Genomic DNA, 13,087 nt, shown 5'->3' with positions numbered 1-13,087 from the left:
GACCAGATGACAGAGATCTATGTCAGAGAAGTGGTCAGATTGCATGGAGTGCCGAAGTCGATTGTGTCAGACCGTGATCATCGGTTTACTTCGCACTTTTGGCACAGTTTGCAGCAAGCTCTAGGTACTAAATTTCACTTGAGTATCGCATACCATCCACAGACTGTCGGACAGTCAGAGCGGACTATCCAGACATTGGAAGATATGCTTAGAGCTGTAATGCTAGAATTTGGCACTAGTTGGCAAGATTCTTTGACACTTTGTGAGTTTTCGTACAACAACAGCTATCAGACGAGTATAGAGATGACACCATTTGAAGCGTTGTACGGCAAAAAATGCAGATCCCCTCTTTATTGGGATGATATTTTCTGAGGTATCTGAGATTGGGCCTGATATGATTCGAGAAATGACTGAAAAAGTGAAGCTGATTCAGAAGAGAATGAAGACAGCTCAAGACCGACAGGCCAAATATGCCAATGTTCGTCGTCGACCATTGGTATTTGAGGCAGGAGACAGAGTATTTTTGAAGATTTCTCCTTTCAGGGGCGTTGTCAGATTTGGCAAGAAACGGAAGTTGTCTCCACGATATATCGCTCCTTACGAGATTCTCGAGAAGATAGGAGATCGTGTCTATCGACTCGCCTTACCGCCTTCTCTATCTGGAATACATGATGTCTTTCATGTATCTTTATTGCGGAAATATTTTCCTGATGCTTATCATATTCTTCCGCCAGATGAAGCCGAACTTGATGATACACTGAGTTATTTTGAAAAGCTGATTCAGATTCTTGATCGTAAAGAAAAGCAACTCAGAATGAAGACTATTCCGCTTGTGAAAGTTCAGTGGAGTCATCATGGCATCGAAGAAGCTACTTGGAAGGCTGAGTCAGACATGAGACAGAAATTCTCGGAGTTATTTCACTGATGTGAGTTTCCTATTTAGCTTCTGTTATACATTTCTTATTGTATCTGATTTGATATCTGATTTGACTGCCTGTGATTTCGGGGACGAAATCAGATCTTAGAGGGGGAGAAATGTAATGCCCGAGATTTTATTATGGTAATCTGAAATGATTTATTGATAATTGATGTGATTATAGATGGAACGGATCAGACCAGGAAAGACAAAAGAAGACTTGAATTATGTGCGAGGACTGAACCCCTCGCGCATATGCGCGACTGAGCAGGGCGCATATGCGCGAGGCAGGCAGAGAACCTACTGCATATGCGCGACCAGGACCCTCGCATATGCGCGAACATGGCAGAGAACCTCGCGCGAGAAGAGAACACGCATATGCGCGAGCAGAGGAAATCTGGAATGGCGAGACCAGTAGGTCTTGCGCATATGCGCCGAGGGAGGTCGCGCATATGCGCGAGACGTGTTGCGCAAAGATGAAGCCATTTGGTCCTTGACATGCATATTTAATATAACAAGCTTCATTTCTTCAGATAAACCGGCAAGAAAACGAGAACTCTTCCCAGGAAATTGTCAAGCTTTTTCTTTTAGAAATTTGAGGGTTATACAAAATCCGTCCGTTCAATTTTTAATCCGAGTTCAGTATCGGACTCCTCTCGACAAAGGCTTCGACTCGACGTAAGTTTTCTTATGTTTTGATATGATTTGAAAATATGATATGGAAGAAATCCTGATATGACTGTTATTATCTGTTCCAAATATTGTTGTAATTGTATAATCGAAACCAGATCGAAGAACGGATACCGTATGAATTTGTTATCATTTTCAGATTGAATTTGATTGAGATTATACAGATTTGATATCAGATTGTGTTGTTGATCGATTATGAGTTATTGAGATTGATATCTGCTGATATTGTATTGTTGGGTATATCGAGACTGTGCCGTTATGCCGTTGAAACAGAATTAGATTGAGTTCTGATTATATCCAGTATTGATTTGAGTTGTATATTGATATTGTACTCCTCAATATTGTCATTGTCAGATTGAGTATTGACAGGCTTCGAATTCAAGACTTCGACTTGATCAGATCGACAAAAAAAGTATAAATCAATGTCGAACCGGGAAGATACGACTCGAGTTAGATCCGACTTGAGTTTCCCAAAAAATCGCACTTTATTTATTGCTTTGATGTTTGCAATTCATGAGATTGATATGCTTAATCTATTGATTTATAGTAAATAAGCATGTATAGAGTTCGGGCAGATGTGCTTAGTCTTTGGCAGAGCCGCCAAGACACTGGACTTTTGGTGTATCGATTTTGCTTAGAAGTAGATCGACTTCTATCGCTGAGATTCGATACAGAATGCCAAAGTCTGAGTTAGACCGGGATACCTAGATTAGAGAAGAGTCGAGTATGAGATTATGAGTCAAGAGTTTGATTTACAGTTTTATATCGATTCATGTCTTTCGTATTATGATACATGTTATTGATATCTATTTCATGCTTTTATATTTGTTTATATGATTACATGTATACGTTGTTTATACTGGGAATGTATTTCTCACCGGAGTTATCCTGCTGTTGTTGTGTTTGTATGTGTGGATAACAACAGGTGGGACATGATCAGGGTCGAGAAGAGGATGAGAGATCAAGATTAGCGTGGAGATCCGGACTTAGAAGTAGATTTGATTTTCAGCACTTGATGTAGTTGTTGAACACTAGTTGATCTGAACATATGTTGTACAAGACTTGTACTTTACTTTCGATGTTTATATCAGATTGATTATAATAGGTTACGCACTCATGTATTTTTAAAAAAAAAATTTAGACCCAAATTAATTAACTGATCCTAATGATGATTAAGAAAATGAATTAGGTTCGGGTCCCCACAATAGTACTTACACAATAGTAAGTCTAACATATTTTTGTTCTCATGTTGTGTCTATTTCGGCCCTGGACCATATCTTATATTCATAAGTATTTTTCATTGAAACGGACATTACTTCTCACTTATATAGGTGATCTCTTAAATAGATTATCCTGCCATACCCCTACCTCTTAGGTATAGGTATCATTAAAAGAAAACTTAACCTCACCACGTGTTGGAGGTTTTTTTTCCTACTTGGATTTTGTAGGAATGAGCCTTTAATAATTCCAAGTACTCAAACTAATATTCATAACTTAGTTCTCCACTGAACCAAGGTCATGGGATCTCCAATCCACAAGGTTGGGTTACCACTATAAATATTTTATTTTGTGGGTTTTAAGCTCATTTTCCTTAACAGTTTGTACATGTGATCTCTATTTATTCTTTTAGTAAATGGATCCGCTAGGTTTTCCTTTGATTTCCCATATTCAACAGAAATAACCCCGTTTGAGATCAATTGTCTAATGGTATTATGTCTCCATCGAATGTGTCAAGGCTTACTATTGTACATACTGTTATGTGCTTTTCTTATTGCCGATTTACTATCACAATGAATGTTAATGGAAGTCACTGGCTTATTCCAGCAAGGAATATCTTCTAGAAAATTTCTAAACCATTCGGCTTTTTCCCCAGCCTTATCTAAGGCAATGAACTCGGATTCCATAGTGGATCGAGCTTAACATGTTTGCTTAGAAGATTTCCATGATATTGCTCCTCCACCTATTGTGAATACATATCCACTAGTGGACTTGGAGTCTTTTGTGTAAGATATCCATAGCATCACATTATCCTTCTAAAACTGCAGGATATTTTGTATATCAAACCATAGTTCAATGTATATATTTTAAATATCCAAGCACTCTTGTTAAGGCTTTCCAATGATCCTTATTTAGATTATCTGTGAACCTACTTAATTTGTTTACTATATATGCAAGATCTGGACGGGTACAGTTAGTCAAGAACATTAGACTACCTATTATCCTTGCATATTCAATTTGTGAGATGGGTTCTCCTCGATTCTTTGCTAAATGAAAGCTTAAATCTATTGGTGTTCTAGCAGGACGACTGTTTAAGGAATTGAATCTTTCAAGTACCTTTTCAATATAGTGAGTTTGTGATAAAATAATTCCATCAGGTATTCTAGAGATTTTAATCCCTAATATAATATAACATAACCCCAAATCTTTAATATCAAAATATTTTTTCAACATTTTCTTGGTATTTATAATCAACTCATGATTACTTCCCACAATCAACATGTAGTCTACATAAAGGCAGACAATAACATAAGCATTTTCATTACATTTAATATAAACACATTTATCACATTCGTCGATTTTGAAACCATTTGACTTCATTGTAGTGTCAAATTTTTCATGCCATTGCTTAGGTGCTTGTTTAAGTCTGTATAGTGACTTGACAAGTTTACACACCTTCTTTTCTTGTCCAGGTACGACAAAACCCTCAGGTTGTTCTATGCATATTTCCTCTTCCAGTTCTCCATTTAAGAAGGTTGTCTTTACATCCATTTGGTGAATCTCAAGGTTATGCAATGCAGCGATAGCTATGAAAACACGAATGCATGTAATTCTAGTAACTAGAGAGTATGTGTCAAAGAAGTCGTATCCTTCCTTTTGTTTGAACCCTTTAGCTACCAATCGGGGTTGTATTTATCTATAAATCCATCATCTTTGTATTTTCTTTTAAGGATCCACTTGCATCCTAAAGGCTTACAGCCTGGAGGGAGATCAGTCAACTCTCAAGTATGATTATGCATGATGGAATCTATTTCATCATTTATTGCTTCTTTCTAGACTTTTGGATTTGATAGAGCTTCTTGAATAGTTCTTGGTTCATCATCTAACATGTAAGTCAGAAAATCAGGACCAAAGTACTTTTCAACTCCTATTCTCTTACCACATCTTGGTTCTTCATTTATTTCTTTGGAATCAACAGTAGATTCATAAGATCGTTTGATAGAACCTTTTTTTCTTTCCTTACAGGGAAAGTTGGTTTCAAAGAATATTTCATTCCTTGATTCCTTAATTCTTCCTTCATTAATATCAAGAATTGCTGAATTATGCACCAAAACCCTATATGCACTACTATTATATGCATACCCAATAAAAATGCAGTCAACTATTTTGGGTCCAATTTTAACTTGTTTTGGCTTAGGTATTTCTACTTTAGCCAAACACCCCTACACTTTTAGGTATTTGTAGGAAGGTTTGCGACCCTTCCGTAATTCATATGGAGTTTCATCTTTTCCTTTGTGTGGTATTTTATTAAGAATGTTGTTTGCATATAATATTGATTTCCCCCACAGGTTTTGAGGTAAGCAAGAATTTATCAACAACGCGTTCATCATATCCTCAAGAGTACGGTTTTTACGTTCTGCAACTCCATTGGATTGAGGTGAGTATGATGCTGTAGTTTGATTAATTATGCCAGAGTTAGTGCAAAAATTTCTCAAATGGAGCGACATACTCTCCACCTCTATCACTTCGAATCATTTTGATTTTTGTACTCAATTGATTCTCAATCCCATTCTTATAATTTTTGAAAGCTTCTAAAGCTTCATCCTTACTTTTCAATAGATAGACATAACAAAACCTTGTGCAATCATCAATGAACGTTATGAATACTTTTTCTCACCTCGAGTTTGCACAAGTTTTAAATCACACACGTCAGTGTGAATCAGTTCAAGTGGTTTAGTATTTCTTGTCACAGAATGGAATGGAGTTTTGGTCATATTTGTTTCAACACAAATCTCACACTTATCTCGTGGATTTATTTTAAATGCAGGTAGTACATTTAAATTTGCAAGTCTTTGTAGGGGTGTTGAAGTTAACATGTCCTAATCTTTCATGCCATAAGTAAACAAAATCATCAACTTTATTCTTCGCCTCGTGGCAGATAACATTCATTTAAAAAAAACCATTGTCTTGGTACCTTTTGCCTAAAAATACACCGTTTTACTTAGGACAAACTTTTCCAATTCAAACACAAGCTTAAAACTGGCCTTAATCAACAAGGATCCAGAAACTAAGTTCTTTCGAATGTCTAGCATATGCAGCACATTCCTCAGCGATATCTCTTTCCTGGAAGTCATCTTCAATACCACTTTGCCGATCCCTACGACCTCAGACGTCGTAGAGTTTCCCATAAACAATTTCCTATCACTTATAGAAGAGTAGGATGAGAAAATTTTTTTGTTAGCACAGATGTGGCTAGTAGACCCGATATCTACCCACCATCCCTTGGATTATCCACCAAATTGGTTTCAAATACAACTGCGGATAGATAAAGTTCTAATAGGTCTATGGGTACATGTCTTTTTTCGATGATGTTGGCTTGCTTTGGTTTCTGATTTTTGTTGTCTTTCTTTGGCTGACGACAATCCTTGGCCATATGATTCGGTTTGCCACAGTTGTAGCAAGTTCCTTTGAACTTCTTGGTCTGCCCTCGTTTCTTCTCATTTTGAGGGCGCTTTCTATTGTGACTGGTTCTTGATTCTATCAGATTGGCCTCGACCTCGACCTCCCTTCCTCTTTTGTGTGTTTTGGCTTCAGAAGTTCGGCTATCTTCCTCAATTTGAAGCATCACAATCATATGTAAAGAAAATCGTGTCAGGTATGAACTTCTAGAAACCTTTTATTTTTTAAAAATATAAAAACTACTTACTGATATTAATTTACAATATAATTGTTGAACAATTAATTTAATTATCTCATACATTGTCACATTAATTTTCTTTATAGCAGTTGGGAAGTTTTGTAACGGAATGACTTGAAAGAGAAGAAGATGAATCAATCTTTTTTCCTTCAAATTTAGTAAAAAAAATAATAAATTTTAGTTCGAATTTGTCTAATCCAAAATTATATCCAAACTATTGTGTTCGTTGGAGAACAACGATCAAACCTACATGATACTCACGGGAAATTTAGGGTCCGATTCCAGCAAGTGTCACTAGTCCAGACGCAGGTTTTGGAATTGTCCTGAGCCTGAAATCACGAATAAGATTGTTAGAAGGGGGCCAGGAGGGTGTCCTAGCGTAGCCTCTCCGACGATACCCCATGGATGGGCCCACTACCACTGGCTCATCCTTAGCCCAAATAGAAGACAAGCACATCAAGGGCCTAGGTATTCTCCTATAAATACCAGGTTTGAGTGTTCAGTTAATTCATTCACTATATTATTTTCAGCAGAGGCTACGCCAGGACACCATCCTGGCTCCCTTCTAACGGTCTTATTCGTGATTTCAGGCTCAGGACAATTCCAAAACCTGCGTCTGGACTAGTGACACTTGCTGGAATCGGACCCTAAATTTTTCGTGAGTATCACTACACTTACGTCATTGAAAAGGAGGAGGGTGTGAACAAATAAATAAAAATTATGGTAGAATATCGTTTCTCAATCATTAGAGGATTCCGATCGAGCAGCCTACAACACTTGAGCGAAGCTATTCACGAGCAAGTAAACAGAGATAAATTATTAGGATTGGTAATAAAACAATGGATCATATATAATTTTGTTTATATTCAATTTTAAATAACGTGAATTTTGAGCCCGAACTCAATACTTAGTTATGACATTAAAAATAAATCTAAAAAAAATATTGAACGACAATCCACCCAATGCTTGAAGATCTAGAGAAATTGTAAATTGGAGATTAGATGAATGGTAAATTATTAATTTTATGCGCTGATCCATCATTAATTTTTGGGTTAGTATTTTTTTGGGTCAAGTAACGTTATCAGTTTTTGATTTCAGTCAACTAATTTTTCATTTTTTTTGTCTCGGTTTTCATATTTATTTATTTTGATCTATTTTCATTCTGAGATGTCAATTTTCGTCGGAAAAAACTGACTTATGTGGTGGCTGAAAATTGGGAATTTTTTTATTTATTTCATATATATTTCTACTAAGATGTCATTTAATATCCAAATCTAATCAGTTTTTTCCTGCGAAAATAGATAAAAATAACCAAATATGAAAATATAATGTACGAAGACAAAAAATAAATAAATTAATATACTGAAACCCAAATAGTTACTAGACAAAAAAAGTATTAACACTTGATTTTTTTATTAAAAAATTATGAAAAAATTAGAAATATAAAAAACCCTCAACACCCCAAAAGGGCCAATACAGGAGAGTATTGTGGAAAGCGGTGATGTCAAAGAACCTTTCAGCGAGGTTATAATAATGATAAATGATTTCTTGTAATTGCTTCAAACGGGAATTCACATTTTTTTGGTTGCAGGTTTGGATGTTCAAGAAGAATTAGGGAAAATTAAAATTTTATTCTTGTTAGTTTGTTTTTGGTTTTAGTCTTATAATTCATCAATGTTTGGTTTTAATACAGTAACTTAAAATTTTTTTGTTTTAGAAATTTTTTTTGCCAAAAGTCACTAACTTCTTCGAACATTGTTTATCTGATATCAATGGTCTTCTACATAACTTTTATAGCGAAAATAAACTCATATTATATATATAAAAATAAATCTAAAAAAAACAAAGGAAAATGTAAAGCAAAATGGTACTCAATATTTCAAAATAGGAGGAAAAAACTTTCCGTCATTCTTACTTTAGCTCAGATTGATTTTAAAATGTTTATAATATATTTTTATTCTTGCTACACGAGCTATATAGAAGAGTATCAGTTTCAAATAACCAATATTCGATAGATTTAGTGTTCGATAGTATGATGCCCATTGAGTTCTTTTGTTATATGTTGATGACATTTTGAAATTAAAATAATGTTCATTTATTTCTTTAAATAAATTTATTTTTGAGCAATGCATATGTCCATTGGATTGTTGTATAATTATAAATTGAGTGTTTAAATCGTTAAACACAGAAAGATTCAATTTGTAATTCAATCCAAAATATTATTGTCCACGATCGGTAATAAATAAGGACAAATTATTTTGATAAGATCGTCTCAATTTTATTGACGCCTATCTTTGGTTTGGTAATAAAATTAAGGATACATTTTGTTGTATTGGACTGGACCACGTGAGATTTGAATTTGATTTGACCATACTAATTCAAAATCACTTGATTGTCGTACATAACACCTTAATCCTGAGCGGATAATGAACTTTGATTACTAACTTGAAGTTCTTTGATGCATCAATGAGTGAGACCAAACTATTGGTCAATATCTCGATGTTTTGGGAATCAAAGTGAAATAACAAAGAACATATATTCGTAATATGGAATCTGTCACCTAGTCAATAGGTATGATCATAAACTCACAAGTTCTTCTAGAAGACAGTAAAATCTGAGCTCAGTAGTTCAACATTCTTGTTGAATTAATTATGTGATGTGATCACATGGGACTGTCAAAGAGAAGATGAGGGTTGAGAAGCTATGAATATCTAATGTGGGTTATATGGTCTGGATACCCTGTTTTAGATGTTCTAATTGATTGACAGGGGTGATATGTTGGGTCGATAAATCAGAGGATATAATTATTGATTTTGTGCTTCAGTAATATCAATTAATTTGAGAGTGCAATCTTATTCTTTTAGTGGAGTAGAATAAGATTAATAAATTATTTTGATTAATCATGAGTTGATTGGATCAAATTAATTTATTGGAGCTTGATTTAATTGAATCCGACCAGGTCCCTTTGGTGGCTTTAATATAAACTCGGATAAATTATATGAGTTATAATTTATGGTATATGTGGGATAAATTTATCTGGACTATTATATTTCATGGAAGATTGAGATATCAAATCTTCTAGATATGGTATAATATATTCTGTCCATTTAAATTTATATTTTAAAAGATATTGTTATCTTTTTGTTACAAGATATCACAAATATTTTATATATGTATGTGATATTGTAACTTGTGACCACACACAATCCTACGTTAAGAGTTTGAGAGAACACCAGAGAAGGCTTGGAGGTTTGGAGCGTAGATCCAGTGCAGAGAAAGATCGTAAACACGCTTCAAAGGTAATCTCTAATCTCTGTGTGTTGTAATTAATCAATTCGTGTTAAATACGTAGAACAATCGATCCTGTGAAGAAGAGTTGATTGAAATCACAATAAATTAATTTTTGTGATCTGATCTTCTCGATCTTGGCTAACATATGGTATCAGAGCCACGGGTTTTGATATTGTTTGCGTATTTCGAATTAATTAATTATTTATGCATGTTTTAGTTTAAAGCGGTGTTAGATTTATGTGATTATGGTTTGAATGGATTGATTTATTTAATTTTTGAACAGTTTATGGCCTTAGTTTTTGGTGAAATTGTATTTCGTATTTTCGAGTCTGTAACCAATGGGGTGGATTACGACTCCATGTTTCCCCTTGTTATTTTCGTGCAATTTTTATTGTATTTTTCGGATTTGGGCTTTTCTGCTTCGCTTCAAAGATCTGGAGGGCCGGATGCAATTCAATTAAAACTACAAGGACCAGAATGCAATTTCGCCCAAAGAGTTCCAGGGACCGAAGTGCATCTTCTTCAATTCGTCAGGGACCTGTTCTGCAATTTCGAAAACCTCCATGAAAATAGCAAATCTGGGTCGCACGATCGGAAGCACGCGGCCGCGAGGATGAGGGACGTATGCGAAGGTGTTTCTCGGTCCTTCTCATGCGTTGTTCTTCGCGGTGGAGCGGCGCGGAGGAGATGCGAAAATCTTCGATTTTTATGCGTTGGATCTGTAAAAATCGGGCACATATTTTCGATTTCGAAATGGATATGGTGTCTCGGTGGTTTTCCAGTGACCGGCGCGGTGGAAATCTTCACGTTCGCAAGCTTCCGGCGAATCCAGCGGCGGCGGAGGCGGCGTTTTTTTTAGGGTGGAAGATGGGTCACGGTTCTGGATCACGGGTTCGGGTCATGGTTTTCGGGTCGGATCCGGAAAATTATCCATGGGCCAAACCAGATTGTTTACTACTTGGGCTGGAAATTTTTTAAATTAATGTATTGGGCCAATTTTTTGGGTTCAATTAGATCTTTAATTTTTGTGTCTAGGTTGGGCCATAAATTTGTTCTTGCTTAATTATTGTTTATATTTTATCATTCATATATCATGTCATGTAGATTGCATAAACACCGCTTTAGGTAACCATATTGTCATGCATAAAATTTTATTTATTCTATTTTTAGAGAATAAATATTTTGATTAATAATTGAACTATTTTAAGAGTTAAAATAGGCATGATTTTATTAATCGGATAAAACCCAAAATTAAATTTAAATATTAAGTGTGAGAGGGTATATTTTAAATAAACCCACGGTCTCCCTTATTAGTCCATTAGTAAGAATTATGTATGCCTCGTGCCAATTTTATTGGTCTCCCTATAGGGGGGCTACATTGTTTCGGTTACTTGATTGGACTCATTATAATTATTTTATAGTAAAATTAATTGTGACCACCCTATAGGTGACATAATTAATTTGGTACTTGATAAATAATTAATTTAATGGTATACACTTAAGTCAATGATATTGTGAGAATTTCCTATAGAATATTTTTACAATATCTTTTGATGGCCAAAATCAAGCAATACTAAATTAATATTGCATGAGTTGCTAGATATATTGAATTTAGTGGGAGGGTCTCAGCCTAGCTATAAATAACATGTTTTTTCCTAAAGAAAAAATTATGTATTTTGGAGTTTTAGGTAAATTTTTGTGTTGTAGTAGTTTTTGGGATCTACAAATGCATTTCATGCATAACACGTTATTTTATTGCATTGCTCATTTAAATTTATTTTAATTTCAGAAAAATGACTGGAAATTCACTGTCCATGATATTAACCAACAACCAACTAGTCGGAGAAAATTACATTGATTGGAAACGTAATTTATTGATTGTCTTAACTGCGGAGAAACACATGTTTGTGCTCAATGAACCCTGTCAATCGGTGCCTACGGCGGAGTCCACAGTAGCTCAAAAGCAGGCTTATGATAAGTGGATCAGTTCTGATGAGATGGCTCGTTGCTACATTTTGGGATCCATCTCAAATGTGCTGCAACAGAAACATCAGAATATGGACACTGCTACAAAAATCATGGAAAGCCTCCAAGAAATGTTTGAGCATCAAGGACGCCAGACACGACAAGCAGGCATTAGAACCATTATGAACATGCGCATGAAACCTGGGACGCCCGTGAGAGATCATATGCTTGCATTGATCGCTCAGTTTAACGTGGCGGAGGTGTTAGGGGCTGAAATCAAATCAGAGACTCAGGTTGACATGGCACTTGAGACTCTCCCTGAGATGTTCTCACAGTTTAAGGTTAGCTATAACATGAATAAGCTAAACATGTCCCTGACTGAGCTGATGAAGGAACTCCAAAATGCTGAAAGTGTTCTTAAGACTAAAACTGGTGATGCATTTGTTGTTGCTTCTACTGGGCCGTCTTATTCCAAGCCGAAAGGTAAAAATGGGAATAAAAGGAAGAAGCCCAACAAGAAGGGTCCACAACAAAATGAGAAGAAAGTCAAGGTAGATGGCAAGCCTAAGGGAAAATGTTTCCATTGTGGAGAGAAGGGTCATTGGAAGAGAAACTGCCAAGGATATCTAGCTTCCAAGAAGCAGGGTAGTGGTGAGTTATCTTTTATTGAGTCTTGTTTAGTGGTTGATTCTACTGATACTTGGATTGTAGATTCTGGAGCCACTAATCATATATGCAATACTTTGCAGGGGTTCCAAGTAACCAGAAACCTCAATGAAGGGGAATATACTCTAAGAGTTGGCACAGGGGCTGTGGTGTCTGCAAAAGCTGTTGGAATTGTTTATCTTTATTTTTCGAATAATAAACATTTGGTTTTAAGACATTGTTATTATGTTCCGGAGATTACTAGAAATTTGATTTCTGTTGCTTTATTGTTTAGACAAGGATATTATGTCCATTTTTCACAAATGGTGGTTGATATTACCTTGGATAAAGCCCTTATTTGCAAGGGACATTTGAATAACAATTTGTATGTCTTAAAACAAGATGACAGCTCTTTGCATCACATTGAATCCAACAAACGAATTAAATTGTCTCCCACTAATGAAACTTATTTGTGGCACATGAGACTTGGTCATATCAACCTTAATAGAATTCAACGGTTGGTCAAGGATGGTCCTTTAAGTAATTTAAAGGTGGAATCCTTGCCTGTATGTGAATCCTGTTTGGAAGGTAAGATGACTAAGAGGTCTTTTAAATCTAAAGGACATAGAGCCAATGAAGTTTTGGAATTAGTGCACACTGATGTA

The 13,087-nt window shown here is 35.5% G+C and overlaps 1 protein-coding gene across 1 annotated transcript; it reads left to right on the top strand.

Annotated features, from left to right (window-relative positions):
• The first annotated feature begins 11,605 nt into the window (after positions 1 to 11,605).
• Positions 11,606 to 12,779, top strand: LOC142537465 (uncharacterized). Its single transcript, XM_075642975.1, has 2 exons — positions 11,606 to 12,428; positions 12,527 to 12,779. The coding sequence occupies exons 1-2, from the start codon at positions 11,606 to 11,608 to the stop codon at positions 12,553 to 12,555; spliced, it is 852 nt and encodes a 283-aa protein (XP_075499090.1). The 3' UTR covers positions 12,556 to 12,779.
• Positions 12,780 to 13,087: the final 308 nt, after the last annotated feature.

This window comes from Primulina tabacum, chromosome 2, assembly GCF_025594145.1.
Source record: "Primulina tabacum isolate GXHZ01 chromosome 2, ASM2559414v2, whole genome shotgun sequence".
Lineage (NCBI taxonomy): Eukaryota > Viridiplantae > Streptophyta > Magnoliopsida > Lamiales > Gesneriaceae > Primulina > Primulina tabacum.
Note: the sequence above shows the minus strand (reverse complement) of the source record. Positions and strands in the feature narration are given on the sequence as shown.

Bases quoted from the DNA above. Each gene is read 5' to 3' on its own strand.
- LOC142537465 (XM_075642975.1), top strand. From the start codon at position 11,606: ATGACTGGAAATTCACTGTCCATGATATTAACCAACAACCAACTAGTC. The intron at 12,429-12,526 runs GTGAGTTATCTT...AATACTTTGCAG, and splicing joins TTCCAAGAAGCAGGGTAGTG to GGGTTCCAAGTAACCAGAAA.